Below are 14,497 nucleotides of genomic sequence, written 5' to 3'. Positions count from 1 at the left end.
TAGCCATTGTAATTCAAACAAATGTTGCTCATTTGTTGGTGGGTGACCCTGGAAGGGCTTTCAATACCTAATTTTCAGACCATTTGATAGCCCTCAAGTCTCTCTCATTAATGCTCAATTGCTTTTGAATGCAACTAATAAGACTTTTTATGGTTCCACTTATTTGCCACAGTATTAGTTCCCTATAAACTGACTTCAACTGCGCCATCCTCTTTCCCTTGTCTTTGCTGACCATGGTTCATCCGACTGACCCCTCCTTTCCTCACCTTTATATCTATTCTTTTCCTCATATTCTCTCATTGATGCCCTCACTTGTTCACGTGGTCGAGAAGAAAAAGTTTTTGGGGCACTGCGTGCCCTTTGATTTCGTTCTTTTTCTCTCCGGTCATTTTGTTCGCGAAGGCGCCTTCCGAACTCTGCCACGCTGTCGTCAGCTGCTCTCTCAAATGACTTCCCATATCGGAAGTTAAGCCCTGGAATGTATCCTGTAAGAGAACATAGAGTTTGAGAAGATTAATTTCACTCCCATGCTGGAAATTCACATTTGAATGTAGACATTTTTTGTCGGGGCGAGAGGAATTTTTTTATTCAGTGAAGTGGAGCTCATTGCAAGATACAGAACCTCCAGTATGTTTTTCCAGTCCCATCTCTTTGGTGCATCTTCTATTCGGGATGAACCAATATTTGAGAGACATGGATATTAAACATCAAATGAGATAAAATTCCATTGAAAAGTCCCTAAGAGAAGAAAAATGGGTTAAAATTAGAGCCTTTCTTACCGAGAGGTAACTCAAACAAAGAAATGAATGATGAAATTTTTATTAAAATTTTATTTGCCATGCGTATTGTACAATGAAAATATTGGGATAGTTAACCATATAAAAATGACTGCCAAAGATGCAGATCATTAGTTTATAAATTACATGAAAAAATGGTGATAAGCAAGCCTAAAATATGGTGTTCACAGAGGCATAGTATTTGTCCTCTACAGCCTTAATTTGTCATGCACTTCTTACCATATTATTATGATCATTTATAAGGGGGATCGAGATGGTGCGGGGGCTAACGTACTGGCTTCCCACCCTGAGGGCGCGGGTTCAAATCCCGGCGGTGTTGAATATTTTTCAGAGGTATCTCGATCCCTACTTGAGGTACTTTGTGGAGGGCACTTTGAGTGAGTACGCCGTCCGTCGGATGGGACGTTAAACCGCGGACCCCTTGGCGCCATTCGTAAAGAGCAGGCTAATGCCGACGCCGGGTTTCTCTCCGCCCTTCATCCTCTCCCGTTCATCCCCTATGGCGCAAATGACCTTAGCTGTCGGTCGCCTCCCCTTAAAACTACTACTCATTTATAAGTCATGAGGTGATTATTTTAATATTATTTGTAATAAGTTCATTGCTGCAATGTACACCTTCTCTGTAGATACCTAGTGTGCACATGACCTCTGCCATGTTTGATTTTGGATTCTTGCTTTGCATTTTGCCTTAAAAGTATATTGCAATGCCAATCATCAAAGTGTTTCGAATAAGTGCATCGTGTCTATAGACTAAATTGAAGCGTCCTGTGCGAGTAAAAGCATCAAATATTCCTGTTAGATTGAGTGACTTGACACTCAAATGGCCAGCAATTTAAATGAATAGCCCACCCGGAAATGTGCAATTCCTGAGAGGGGTGGGAGTGGAGCTAGAAATACTCCAGCTTATTTCTACAGAAAAATAAACTAGTTTTAGTTTGCCACAGCCTATCGTAGCCATGAACTTTCTGACTGTGTCAAGCCAGTTTTCATGATATTCAGGTTGGAGGCAGAAATACGACAAGACTCCTGTGAAATTAAAAAAATAGAAGTGTTTATGGTTGAGCAATTTAACTTACAATTCTACGAGTAATGTGATCTATTTTAGTTCTGGTTCAGTAGTTTTCCATGGGTAAGGCTAGAGAAAAGTAGAGTTTAACAGAATTCCAATTAAAAAATGACAAATTGACACAAAAATAGTACATAGGCCTATTACTTCATTTTGAAATCCCTTTACAGTATTAAATCTGTGTGGATGAATGAATGGAGAAGTAACTTAGTGTTTTGGCAAACCCTTTTTGGAGTAATAATAATATTTATTCTGACCAAGAAACATAACATTTCTAGGACAAACATAAATGAAATCTATAAATAGCATAGAAGAGCACTGTATAATTTAATTCATATGACTTTAGAACCCAGGGAACACACATCAAAGTTCTTTTGCATGAAATTTAAATCATTGATTTTCATGGCCTAGTGGCTATGACAGTTTGTCAATTCTTTAAGGATGTAGCCATGTTTTTTCTTGTGTACACCATAACACTGTAAACATAAATAGAATTTAATGTAAGGTATTGTTTAAACAGTGGGAGTATGAATTGACTGAAAAATACTAGAATTCACTTGTCAATAAAGGAATTCAGACAGCTTCAATAAGGGCAATGGAAGAATTCAAAATACAAGTTGTACAAACATGATTAAAGTTTATTCTTTCAAAATACCAATATTATGTAAAAAATGCAATAACTTTAAAAATAGTACAAATTTAAATAATATTTAGTATGCTCTTTCCATAGATGTGTAGAAATTAATAACCACTATATGCTACCTTATCACTTGAAGCAGGGTCAGAAATGAAAGCAGAAGCAAGAACCTTTAGCAAAAGGAGATGATGTAGCATTTCTCTCAATTAGTAGTTTTTTTGCATTAGCACAACACAATAACAATGAGTATTATCAACAAGATAAATATTACTAACAAGTTGAAAGATTATGATTTAATTGAATTTTGGCAACAATAATAATGACATTTACCAATATTTTAAAATGAATAACATTTCAATGTTTTAAAACATGGATGCATTCATTGATGATGATATTCAGGAAAATGCTGTTTTGTTGTAAACATGACTTTCATATCATGAGGAGAGCCTCAAAAGGTTGTTGGGAGGGAGGAAGGGAAATATTCATAGAAAGATCCAAAGTCCCTCATGACTAATTTCCTTGGAGAACAATGAATTTTTTCTCATCGCAATTGCATTGACTCTTTGGTCCTTTAAATTAGCTCTTTTGAGGAGATCAGAGGAAAAATATGGTACCTCCAAAATTGAGGTCCATGTCAAATTGAAATGAAGGAAAAAAAACATGTTTATGTATTTCGATATTTTACAAAGAAATATCTCCCAGGATTAGAGTAAAATAAAATTATAAACACCAGTAAATTTGTTATGCAAAGAGGCACAATTTAAGTTACACAAAAGTCTTCCCAATAAAAAATGTTAATCGCAACTTCTCTTAGAAGACATAGTTGTTTCTACAGCAGAAAAATCAATGATTGAATCAATTGCCCCAGGTAATAATAGCAGGTGTTCCACCTGCCCAGGGCCATTACCTAAGGTAATCATTATGACTTCTAACTAACATACAAATGAAATAACTATATTGAATTTAGATAAAAGATTCAGCTGGTATTAATTCATTAATGCCTACTCTCTGACCTGCATACTTGATCATTAAAAAATCAATTAAAATGTGGCCCGATTGCCAATTTACTCATAGAACTTATTTAATGCAGCAATGTATATGCATGTAGTATTAATATATACAATATACAGCTGTAAATGATAAAATGGAAAATATGGCAACCCATGGCTTGTTTGCAAGGGGTTTTGCAGGGGGCTTTATATGCATCAATTTATTCAATTTACATCCATTTTGCATTCAGGAATATCAATTAGGGGTGTTTATTGCATTGGGAATATCTGCTTTGGAATTATTTACTGACATTTTGTAACAAATTCAGCTGGTAATAAATTTTGTAAGATAGTATTAAAGTTGTTTCATTATTTATTAATCAGTACATAATAATCACAAATATATGTTGTACTTGCTGCTAATGGGTTCCATTAAAAAATTATCAATAAAAAACCCACCATAATCACCCAAAAGATTGACTTGATAGGCAAGAGGTCTCCAAATATTATGACACATTGTAAATTTCATATTTTCATTAGTCTTAGGGTAGGGGAGTGGCTTCATTATTCCCTGTGCTGCTTGTGGTCTCCCTGGAAAATCTGGTGCACAAAAAATCGCTCAGCTTGGGTGTAGCTGAAGGTGTCCTGAGGAATTACTCAAATGTGACTAAGGCCCTTCAATTATTGGCCCAGTGCTCTTCTCACTAGACTACCATGCATCCACACCACTCTGCAAATTGCTCTTACTAACCTTGGACACACATAAAACATGTACGTGGAAAAAATGCATCCAGAGGCTAAGAGGGTTGCAACAGTTAAGATGACTGAATGTCTTGATTGCTCAGAAGTGGTTAAATTAAGCATACAATTATTGGAATTTGTACACCATAAATACTTAGCTGTCTCATACTCAGTTAATACAAATATTTTCAATCCAACAGCCACAAAAATATTCAGTTCCTAGTAATGTTTAACATTTCTACCATGAAGTTAGCCTTAATTTAAGATTTCAAGTTGTACACGTTTAAAAAGCTAAAGACCTCTAACATCTATTTTACCAAAATTAGAGGCTATTTCACCATCGCTCAAACAGCGAGGGATGACTCCACGAAATTATAATGAATGCACGCCGCAAAATAACAAGGCTAACACTACCTCCAAAGGTGTAGTAGTCGAAATACATAACCTCAGCTAGTGTGGGTGGGTTTTTATAAAAACAGGAAAACGTAATTAAAATCCACAAACTTATCTAGGAACTTGGATTTCTTCTCCTACTTTAGCTTCAGGACTAGTAAAGAGCTACCAATTTTTTCTCTAGCGCATAAAAGGTTTGCATAAAAAATATCGGAAACATAGATTCATTTCAGATATTGATACTATAGTTCATAATTCTTTCAAGTACTTCTCCTGAGCTTCGACACACTTTTGCCAGAGCGGCTTTTCCACGATTCAAAGGCTCACTGTTACGCGGAAGATCCTTAAGGGTACGCGTGCAAGCTTCTTTGACGGCACCTAGGGTCCCATGGTGGTATCCTTTGAGTGAGGATTTCATTTTTGGGAATAGAAAATAGTCGGGACTGCGAGGGGGTTGTGGAATTGTCACAATGTCTTAGCAGAAGGTCTTCGCAAGCAGACTCTACTCTTTTGGTCGTCCGTCCAAAGACTTTCGGGACGAGTCATTTCGCATCGCCAAATTTTCAGTGATAGTAGTGTGCACTGTCATCTTATCAATGCCAATACAATCTGCGATCATGCGCACACTTAACCGATGGTCTGAATTCATCACTTCACACACCCGCTGCACTTAGTCGTCGGTTCTTGACGCCGACGGCCGTCCAGCGCGGGGCTCGTCCTCAACACTCTCTCAGCCATCTTTGAAGAGCTTGAGCCACTTAAAAATTGCAGTTTGTATCATATTATCGTCCTTGAACACTTGGAAAATCATGCCCAATGTCTCCGCACCCGATTTCCCTAGTCTAACACAAAATTTGATGGCGTACCGCAGCTCAATCGTTCGCTTCTTTTTGCGCTTGCACCGAGTCATTCGACAGGGGTTCACTAAAAACACGATCTAACCTGAAAAACGCTCGCAGGCGATTGGCGCGTGTTGAAGGTCAGATCTCCCACCATCGAGCCTGCGCGCTGCGACGAACAGTCACGCCAGGAAAAAAATTGTTTCCGATGCTTTTTATACGAGCCTTTTATGAAGGGGTGTTTTAGTTATGTACTGTAAAATAAACATTAAAATAACCAAATTCAGTCAATCATGCAATCGGTAAATATTAAGGAAATGAAATTTTAACTTGTCATCAAAAGGCTTGTGACCTTGACTCTTTGTTGAAAAATGTCTCAGGTGATGATGCGAGCTCCTCGAGGGCCTTCATTTACCTGTGTAACCCAGAATGAATCGGCGGCTCCTGTATGGGTCCGTGTGGTCCACTGTCGCCCCATTGTGGTCTCGGTGTGAAGACGTCTCTGGCGGCCGCCCCGCATTCACTTGGGAGGCCCTGTGCACCATCACGGGCTGGTGCGTCGTTGGCCCGTGGTGCTGTTGCTGCACCGTCGGCTGCGGGAGCTGGTGTCCGTGGTGCTGTTGCTGCTGCGTCAGTGAGTGGAGGTAAGGTTCGCAGGATTGGCGATGGAGGTGCATCCCGCTCTCTCCCATTTCCTGCGCAATTCCCATGGAATGGGTCCCAATGCACCCCACCCACACTCCGGAGTGGATTGGGACCGCCACCATTCGACTATGAACACATTGCAATACTCTTTTCTCAATATCTTCTTACTTGCACCAAAACCAATTACTCCTTCCACCCATGAATCCTCATTTTATCCGTTTTCCCTATTTTCAATGATTTTCTCTCAAATATTTTTATTCGCATTAAATCACGCAAATTTATCCTGAGACAATGTGTATTACAATTTACAGCCTCATTTGAATATTCCCAATCCATCTGACGTACAACAATTCAGTTTCAAAACGTTTTTTCTGGTCTATATTTAGCTTTATTTCATCGTTTTATCGAAAATTGATATCGCAATCATTAGTAATTTCAGAATTTTTGAAAATGAATTATAACTAAGTTTGCGTCATTTCACCATGCACGTGTATGTGCCAAAATGACCAGCATATTCCTTTTTTTGTAACTGTCAATAATCGCTTCTGTTAAAGGTAGATGACTGTGCCTTGAAGATTATATGTGAATATAGTATAGCATATCTTCGACGTTATGCGGGGCATCTTCGTTTGCCACGACATGGAGGAAAGTATAAAACTGTCATTTAGAAAAGCGTGAACGTTTTTTTTTTTTGCAAAGGGCTTTTCTACCCCTTATTAGTCCACGAATTACGAGCGCATACTAACCAAGGGGTGGATCTAGTTTCGATTTGGGGGAGATTACGGTCTAGGTGTGGTTTTAAAATTTATATTTGATAACCACTTATATCCTCCTCTAGTCTGTGAGGCATCTCCATGGGAGGAGGGGGGGGGGGTTAAATTCTGTTCTATTTTACCCAGAACTTTAATAATGGGTTATATCAGTAAACCTGATTCAGATCACGCGTCCTTACTCATTGCCATTTATGAAACAACGTAATTCTAATGCCTGTATGCTTAGTGTTTCTTCTTGGAAAATTAGATTGAAATTTTGTCCGCAAGGTGTATTGGGACGAGGGGGGGGGGATCAACATCCCCGTGACCTCCTTCCTGAATCCGCAATTGGTATCAGTGGGAGTCCACGGCGATTCGTGGTTCGCAGTCCATGTTCGAGGGCGCAATACCGGCCTCTTGTGTTCGTCGGTCGCGCTAAGGACCGCGAGGAAAAGAGGCGGCGACATATGTAACTGTAAATTGTGAGGGGAAACATTTTTTATCAGAAAAAATACATATATTTTTTAACCTCCGTTTGGTGGACACTCGCCTTTGTGCCTTCGCTTCGAAATCTCTCCCAGGCCGTGAAATCAGGGACCCCCCCCCCTTTTCCCCGGCGTCTCTGCGTTAAAGGGAGCATCCCAGTTCCTTGAACCCCACGAGACGTCCTAATGCAAGGCTTTATATTTTTTTCGTCGAACTACACAACTTGGCTTTCCAGCCGACTCACCTGAATGATTTCCTTGGTGTTCGCTCCATAGCGTTTGCCAAAGCGGAATTTGAGCGTGGGACAATGTCCAGTGTACCTGAAAGGAAAAAGAATCATTACGTATAAGGCGTGTCGAAATCATAAGGATTTTGGACCAGGGCCAAATTATGTCACAGGCATCAAGCGATTTAAGGCATTTCACAGTTCCAACTCAATTTTCAAGGGAAATAAAGATAATTACATACAATTTATTCACAGGCAATGCTGTTCAACACATGCTCGAGTCATTTGAACACTGCAGAACAACGAGGCTATCGTAGGAAACGTGGTTGCCTATCTTATAGCTCCTTAGAGTTATGTTAGCAGCTAAAAAGAATGAAGAGAATAGAGAGAGGCATCTTATAGCATTTTGATTGTCAGTCGAGGTGATAAAATATTTCAGCCTCAGTTGAACGCTTATTCTTTGCTGTTTCATGGCTTATTTCGAGCGGTTGTAAATGCGTCTTCATAAAGCACTTAATGTCAAGAGGGGCATGATCATGGGTGCCTGCAATAGAGGCATTTACGCTCTTCATCCAATGAGGAAAGTGGGTGAGCAAGTAACCAGGTATATACCCTATTCTTGAAACTCTGGATACCATCTGATTTCAACTGAGTAGGCAGATAGTTATACAGTCGTATGTTCATATTATGAAATGTGTTGTAAGTTGGTGATAATTTTACAATAAGTAGTATTTAGATTTGATTTACCTCTTGTGGAGTAGTTATGGATATTAGATCTTGATTGGTAAGTTTCTATATTGACTTTCACATGAATAAGAGCCTTAAAGATATATAAACTAAATACAGTCATGATTCTGTACCTAATAAAAAAGGTTTGCAGGAATCATGTGGTGGTATATTAGCAAGAGAGCAAATAGCTTTCTTTTGTAGTAGCAAAATTTATTTAACATGTGGGGAATGACCCCATAACTCAACACCATAATTCAAATGACATTGAAAGAAGGCATGGTAAAGTGTTAAACGATACTCATTTGAAATGATAAAGTTGAGCTTTCTTAACATATAAACAGCTTTACTCAGTTTATTACAGGTCTAAGTTTTGTGTCAATATTAATTCCTATTATTTTAACAGTTTCAATATCAGTTATTTTTGATTTAAGACTGTACACAATATGCTGAGTTTTGTTAGTATTTAAATGTTAATGATTAACATCAAACCATTCCTTAGCCTGTCTTTGCATAGCGCTAGATCGTACCTTTGCATCTTCTAGATGTTGAAATTTTTGCACATAAGTCGTGTCATCCGCATATAAAACAGATGCAGGTTTCATATAGCAGGGCAAATTATTAATCATGATGATGAAAAGTATTGGGCCAAGCACCGAGCCCTGTGGTACTCTGCATTTTACTTTAAGAGCTGTAGATCAACAGCCATCAAGTTCAACCAATTGGTGGCGATCATTCAAATATGACTTCATTAGTTTCAGTGCAATTCACATAATACCATAATATTCTAGCTTTTTTAGTAATATTGAATGATTAACGCAGTTGAAAGCCTTACTAAGATGACATAGTGTCACAGAGACTGACTCCTTCTCTTCAAATGCATTAATGACATAATTAACTATGGGCTCTACTGCCAAAATTGTAGATTTCCCAGATCGAAAGCCATACTGTGATTAGGAGAAGAGATTATTTGACTAAAAAAAATTACATATTTGATCTTTCATAATAGCTTCAAAAATTTTACCAAAAACTGGGACTATGGAAATGGGGCTAGTTACGGAAATGGGGGATAGTTAGCTAAATCATCTTTATCACCTTTCTTATATAGAGGTACTGTTTTGGAATATTTTAGAGCTGTTGGAAAATCTCCTATCTCAAAACATAAGTTGACTAGCATAGCTAATGGTTATGCAATGAACACAATATTGTCCTTGATTAGGGAATTAGACAGGCCTACCCTTACAGTTGGATTTTTTAAATTTGTTAACAGTTGATAAAATAAGAAATTGAGTAACAAAATACCATTTAAAATTTAAATTATTTGGAGGAAGATTTTGCAGCGAACTGCTAATATTGGCAGCATCAACGTTTCCAGAGAACAAATTGTTTTCCACAGCTTTTAAGAAAAAATTATTTACAGCATCTGGGGTGAAAGGAAGATTTTCTTTTCCATTACCATGACCAACTTCTTCATTGATTGCTGCCTTTTGTTTATTTTTTGCATTCAATATAAAATCCTTTACTTAACTTTTTGCGCACCTAATTGAATTATAATAATCTCTTTTGTATTTCAAGTAAGCCTCTTTGTCATGCAGGCTTCCACTGGTTTTCTAAGAGTGATATTAACTAAGTAAATCATTTCTAAGAGCTAATAATTCCCCAGTATACCAGAGATTATTTTTATTTTTAGTGGGCATAAAGTTTAGTATTTTTTCAGGAAAGCATTGTGCAAACATGTCTAGGAAATTACCAAAAAAACTTGAAAAACACGTTTGCTGTACAGATTCTGTGCAAATACCGTGCCGATTGATAAAAGATAGAAGCAGTTGGAAACTCTAAACCTTTTCTTGCTATGGGCCTCCTATAAATTATATGAAAGCAAAATATTTTCAAGAACCTGACAATCGCTAGTTTTAGTGTTATGTCTATGTTGAGATCTCCACAAATTACGATATTGGCTTTCAGAGTCAAGAATAGGGATAGCACTAATTCCAGCTGTCTGTAGAAATGTTCAAATACACCATTATGGGAGCGATACACAGAAGCAATGATCAGATTCAGGTTCTTCAACATGATCGCAGATACTTCGAAGTGCAATTCCAGACGGAATTTGGCCAAGTCAATTACTTTGAAGGGCATACCTTTCAAGACATAAATACAGGTACCACCGTTTTTTGCCACAGATCGGCAGTAGAATGATGCCAAGCTAAAATCGCTAATGGTATACACATCAACTTCATTTTTTGTGATCCAATGCTCATTGAGACATAGCACACTGCAGCCACCATGATTGACAACTGACTCTATCTCTGTTGTCTTATTTCGTAGGCATATCACATTTTGGCAAAATAAATTAATACCAGGAACTAGTCAGAAGGACTTAGGCTTTGATATTCCCGTTTGGAGGCGGGTAACACGCTTCTCTAATGAACACTTTTCCGTAGGGCTGTCATGGTGGCCCCTTGTTGCAAAGGTTGATACCAGCGCATCACAAGTTTTCAAATCGGAGTTCCGATTTATCACCGCAGCTGAAACTTCTGGAATATTCTCTATCTCTTCATGAGTAGGAGTCAGTTGCCGCGGTTTTGAGGGGTAAAATTTCCCCACTTTCACCTCAACTGGCCAAATATCTTCTCTAAGAAGATGATCTTTAAGGCTGATTGGCGCACTGAGTTAAAAAGAACACTATACTTCACCAACTCTTAAACTTTCACATTTGAATTCATTCCCAGGAAAAATTCCGGACAGATGCCTCACAATGTCATTAGGCGTTGCATTGGACTGGACACGACCAACGTAGAAGAGAGACTTGCGAGGAACTCCCACAAAGTAGCACGTAACAGCAGGCTGCTTACAACTTTCGAACACCGTATTCCGTTTGTTTCTCTTGTAATTCACCATTTTGAAAACCTTCCTCGTCAGTGACGGTGGATTTGGAACTCTTGGCGCTAAATTTTGTGTTTACATTTTTGGGGCACAAATCGGTGTTGCCACTACTGAGGCCTAATTGTTCTTTGACTTCCGATTTCATTTCCGTATTAAATATAACAGATTTCTTTTAAATTGGCTGCAAGGTAACACTTTCCGTAGATCCAGTAGATTGGAGAGTCCGTAACTCCATTTTCAAATTCTCAATGTCGGCCGCCATGTTGTAAATATTGAGCTTTTTTACCCGGCATAAAAAATACTTCCAGTAAATGTCATGACAGTCCGAGAGCGCTTTTATTGTGGTATCACTTATGCCGGAGCATTTATGGTGATATACACATGTGCAAATATCGCAACTAACGACTTTATCTCGTACTTCGAGTCGTGTTTTACAAGAGCCACAACACTGTACGGCCAAAGTTGACGCCATCTTGGCTACATCGATGGGCCGAAGAAGAGTTTTTCCTGGAGTATTTGTACAGCCGTTAGCTTAGGCATAAATTAAAAGCGTATCCTGAGTAATTATTATTGACAGTAGCACGCACCGTCAAGGGAAGTTTTTGATGGACTAAACTCTTTTACACTTATGAGTTCCGCCGCCTAGCACACAAAATACCTGAAAACCACATAAGCTCGTAAATCTACTCTTATCCTTATGCCTCAGCAGCAATGTTTTAGAACCATACAAGACTATACTTCATGTAAATTACGAGTGCTGTCCAGAAAGTGACGTACATTTTTAAATAAAATATGAACCGAGTCGCAAGACAAAGTTTTTAATGCCCACTTGAAAGGCACATTCTTAAACTATTTTACTACATAGTTGCCATTCATATTGAGGCATTTATCATTACAACACTCTAGCTTTTTAATTTCGTCTTTGAATAAATCTGCCGCCTAACATTTTTACCACTCGTTTACACGAGCATGAAATTGTGCGTCACTGTCAAAGCGCTGTGTCGCAAGCCACTAAGTCTAGCGAGAGAGATCTGTAATTGTAAATCGGAGATTTTCACGAATTTTTACGTTGATTTTCACCGTCATTTAATCTGTCACAAGGCTAGGCCGACCATGGTGGTCCTCCTCATGAACATTGGTGCCAATTTTAAACTTTATGCACCACTGCCTCACTCCGCCTCATTACTATTCCGTTATATGATTGACCCTCAACTCAGATAATACCATGTATTCTGAAAACTTGACGAAAACATCTCAAATGCGAGTTTTATCCATTGTAAAATAAAGACAACTGCTCTTTCCACGCTAGTTTTCTTACAATTATTCCTAAGTAATAGTGTACTCGGCATTTACTCCAATGGACGATGCTGGCAGCTTCAGCAAAATAAAACTCCCTAAATACATATTGAGTAGCTTCAGGCGTGATGCTGTGGAAGTCGAACATAATGAATAACTGATCTTGTTGCACTTTTCCTCTTGACAAATTTTTTTTTTACGACCGTGTTTCGATGTATTACATCACCATCAGATCGATGATGATGTAGTATCTCGAAACCTGGTGGTAAAATAAAACTTTTGTCCAGTGGAAAAGTGCTACGATCAGTTATTCATTAAACTCCTTAAACATCAAGGAACGTTCCAGTTCCTTTCAATGCGTGTCAATATTTAACAGATTAATATAAGAACTAAATTTATTTATATCATGAAATACCTAATACTTTTCCACGTTATCTTGGGAAATATGAGTACTACTGGGTAAATGTGATGAAAAAGTCAAAGAGAAATGTTATATTTCGCTGGTTAGGCCTCATTTAGAATATGGTGCAATTATATGGGATCCTCGCGAAGTTGGATTGATTGCCGAATTGGATCGCCTGCAGCATAGAGGAGCTAGATTTGTAAAACGTTATAATGATAAATTGAGTTGCGTATCCAGAATTTAGAGGAGCTAGGCTGGGAATCACTCACGTAGGGAAGGTTAAAATAGAGATTAAATCTCTTGCAAGAGTTGGAAGGGGGTCTCTTAAGCAGGGATGTTGAAAATGTTTGAATATCCCCATCGCACCTCGGTAGAAGATATTATGTCAATAAAATTAGAGATATAGCGTGTAGAACAGATAGACTTAAGATGTAATATTTTCAAAATAACATTGTCCGACCGCGGCAGGGGTAAAAATATTCGGGTCGATATTAGTCTGGTGTGTATTCACCCCCTGCCACACACACTAGCGGTGCCTTGAAGGGTAAAAAATAAATAAATAACTGAAAATACTTAAAGTCCCAATATCATGGAATTTCTCGTTGCCAAACAGGAAAATGGCGCCTCGACTCAACGATGTTTGACTTTGCTTTACTCGTTTTTCAGTTTATAGGTAAATCAACCTGTTAACTATCAGTTTCCGGATGAACACTACAGACTTTTAATAAATAATAATTTTGGGACTAACTTCCGATATAATAATTAAATATGGTACGATTTAGTCAATGGCTTTTATAAGTTTTTTAACATTGCTTTTTTTCCAAACACCTTACACTTCCATGGCGACGACGAGTCAAGATTCACCATTCACCGTCAACCTGATCATATTCTATTAATTATGCTTTTGCTATGTAATTAATATCGTTAACCAATTACAGTATAGAAACACTGCACTGTAACGTTGAGTGATAATGAGACAATTTTAATTTGATGTACGTGAAGACTGGTATATCTACTTATATCCCTTGATAATTAAGTTTTTACGCCCGAATCACCTTGAGATAATTGAAGCAAACGATGGCGGGCATTGCGTTTTTTACGTGACATTTGAATCGTGGTGTATTAAAAAAGAGTACAAGAACGGTCGCTTGCGAAGGCCCTCCCGTATCCGACCTTGGACGGCCGAAGCCTCGCGGTGGGAAACACAATCACGCGACCTCTTGTAATGACGGCGGCGATAGACTTAACTTGATTCAGGAAGGACCCGACGCACATCCTTTCAACCGTGACAATTATCGCCTGGCGCAAATAATGCCACCGTGCACTTAATTCGAGGAACATTCACGGATACTTCCGGATTAGGCGAGGAAAATAATTCAACGCTAGAATGGCGAGGAAGAAACACGTGACAAAAATATGCCACGTGTCATAATTGGGTCGTTTTAGTGTGCGGTTGCAAGTGGATGTGGTGGGACACTCCTGGCTGAGCAGGGCACAGTTGCGGTCAAATTTGGGTCAAATATTGGCTGACAGGATTTGTGGCGGTGCGCAAGATACTCCATCTATTAATAGAAGTTTTAAACTAGAGCGACTTGGGTTGCCATGGCGCGGTGCT

The 14,497-nt window shown here is 38.5% G+C and overlaps 1 protein-coding gene across 3 annotated transcripts in view; it reads right to left on the bottom strand.

Moving 5' to 3' along the window:
- Positions 1-14,497, bottom strand: part of LOC139691415 (ciliary microtubule inner protein 2B-like) — a 135,355-nt gene that overhangs the window by 16,545 nt on the left and 104,313 nt on the right. The window contains exons 2-4 of one of the 3 annotated variants that reach the window (XM_071589218.1): positions 7,590-7,665; positions 5,878-6,157; positions 267-485 (exon numbers count right to left, since the gene is read on the bottom strand). In XM_071589218.1, coding sequence (XP_071445319.1) covers positions 267-485; positions 5,878-6,157; positions 7,590-7,665 — 575 coding nt within the window. The remainder of the gene's footprint in view (positions 1-266; positions 486-5,877; positions 6,158-7,589; positions 7,666-14,497) is intronic. The other 2 variants (XM_071589219.1, XM_071589220.1) reach the window with 2 other exon arrangements.

The sequence above is a fragment of the Hetaerina americana genome, unplaced genomic scaffold (assembly GCF_022747635.1).
Source record: "Hetaerina americana unplaced genomic scaffold, ioHetAmer1.1.p SCAF_34, whole genome shotgun sequence".
In the NCBI taxonomy this organism is placed as follows: Eukaryota; Metazoa; Arthropoda; class Insecta; order Odonata; family Calopterygidae; genus Hetaerina; species Hetaerina americana.
The sequence above is the reverse complement of the archived record's forward strand: the minus strand, read 5'-3'. Positions and strand labels throughout refer to the sequence as shown.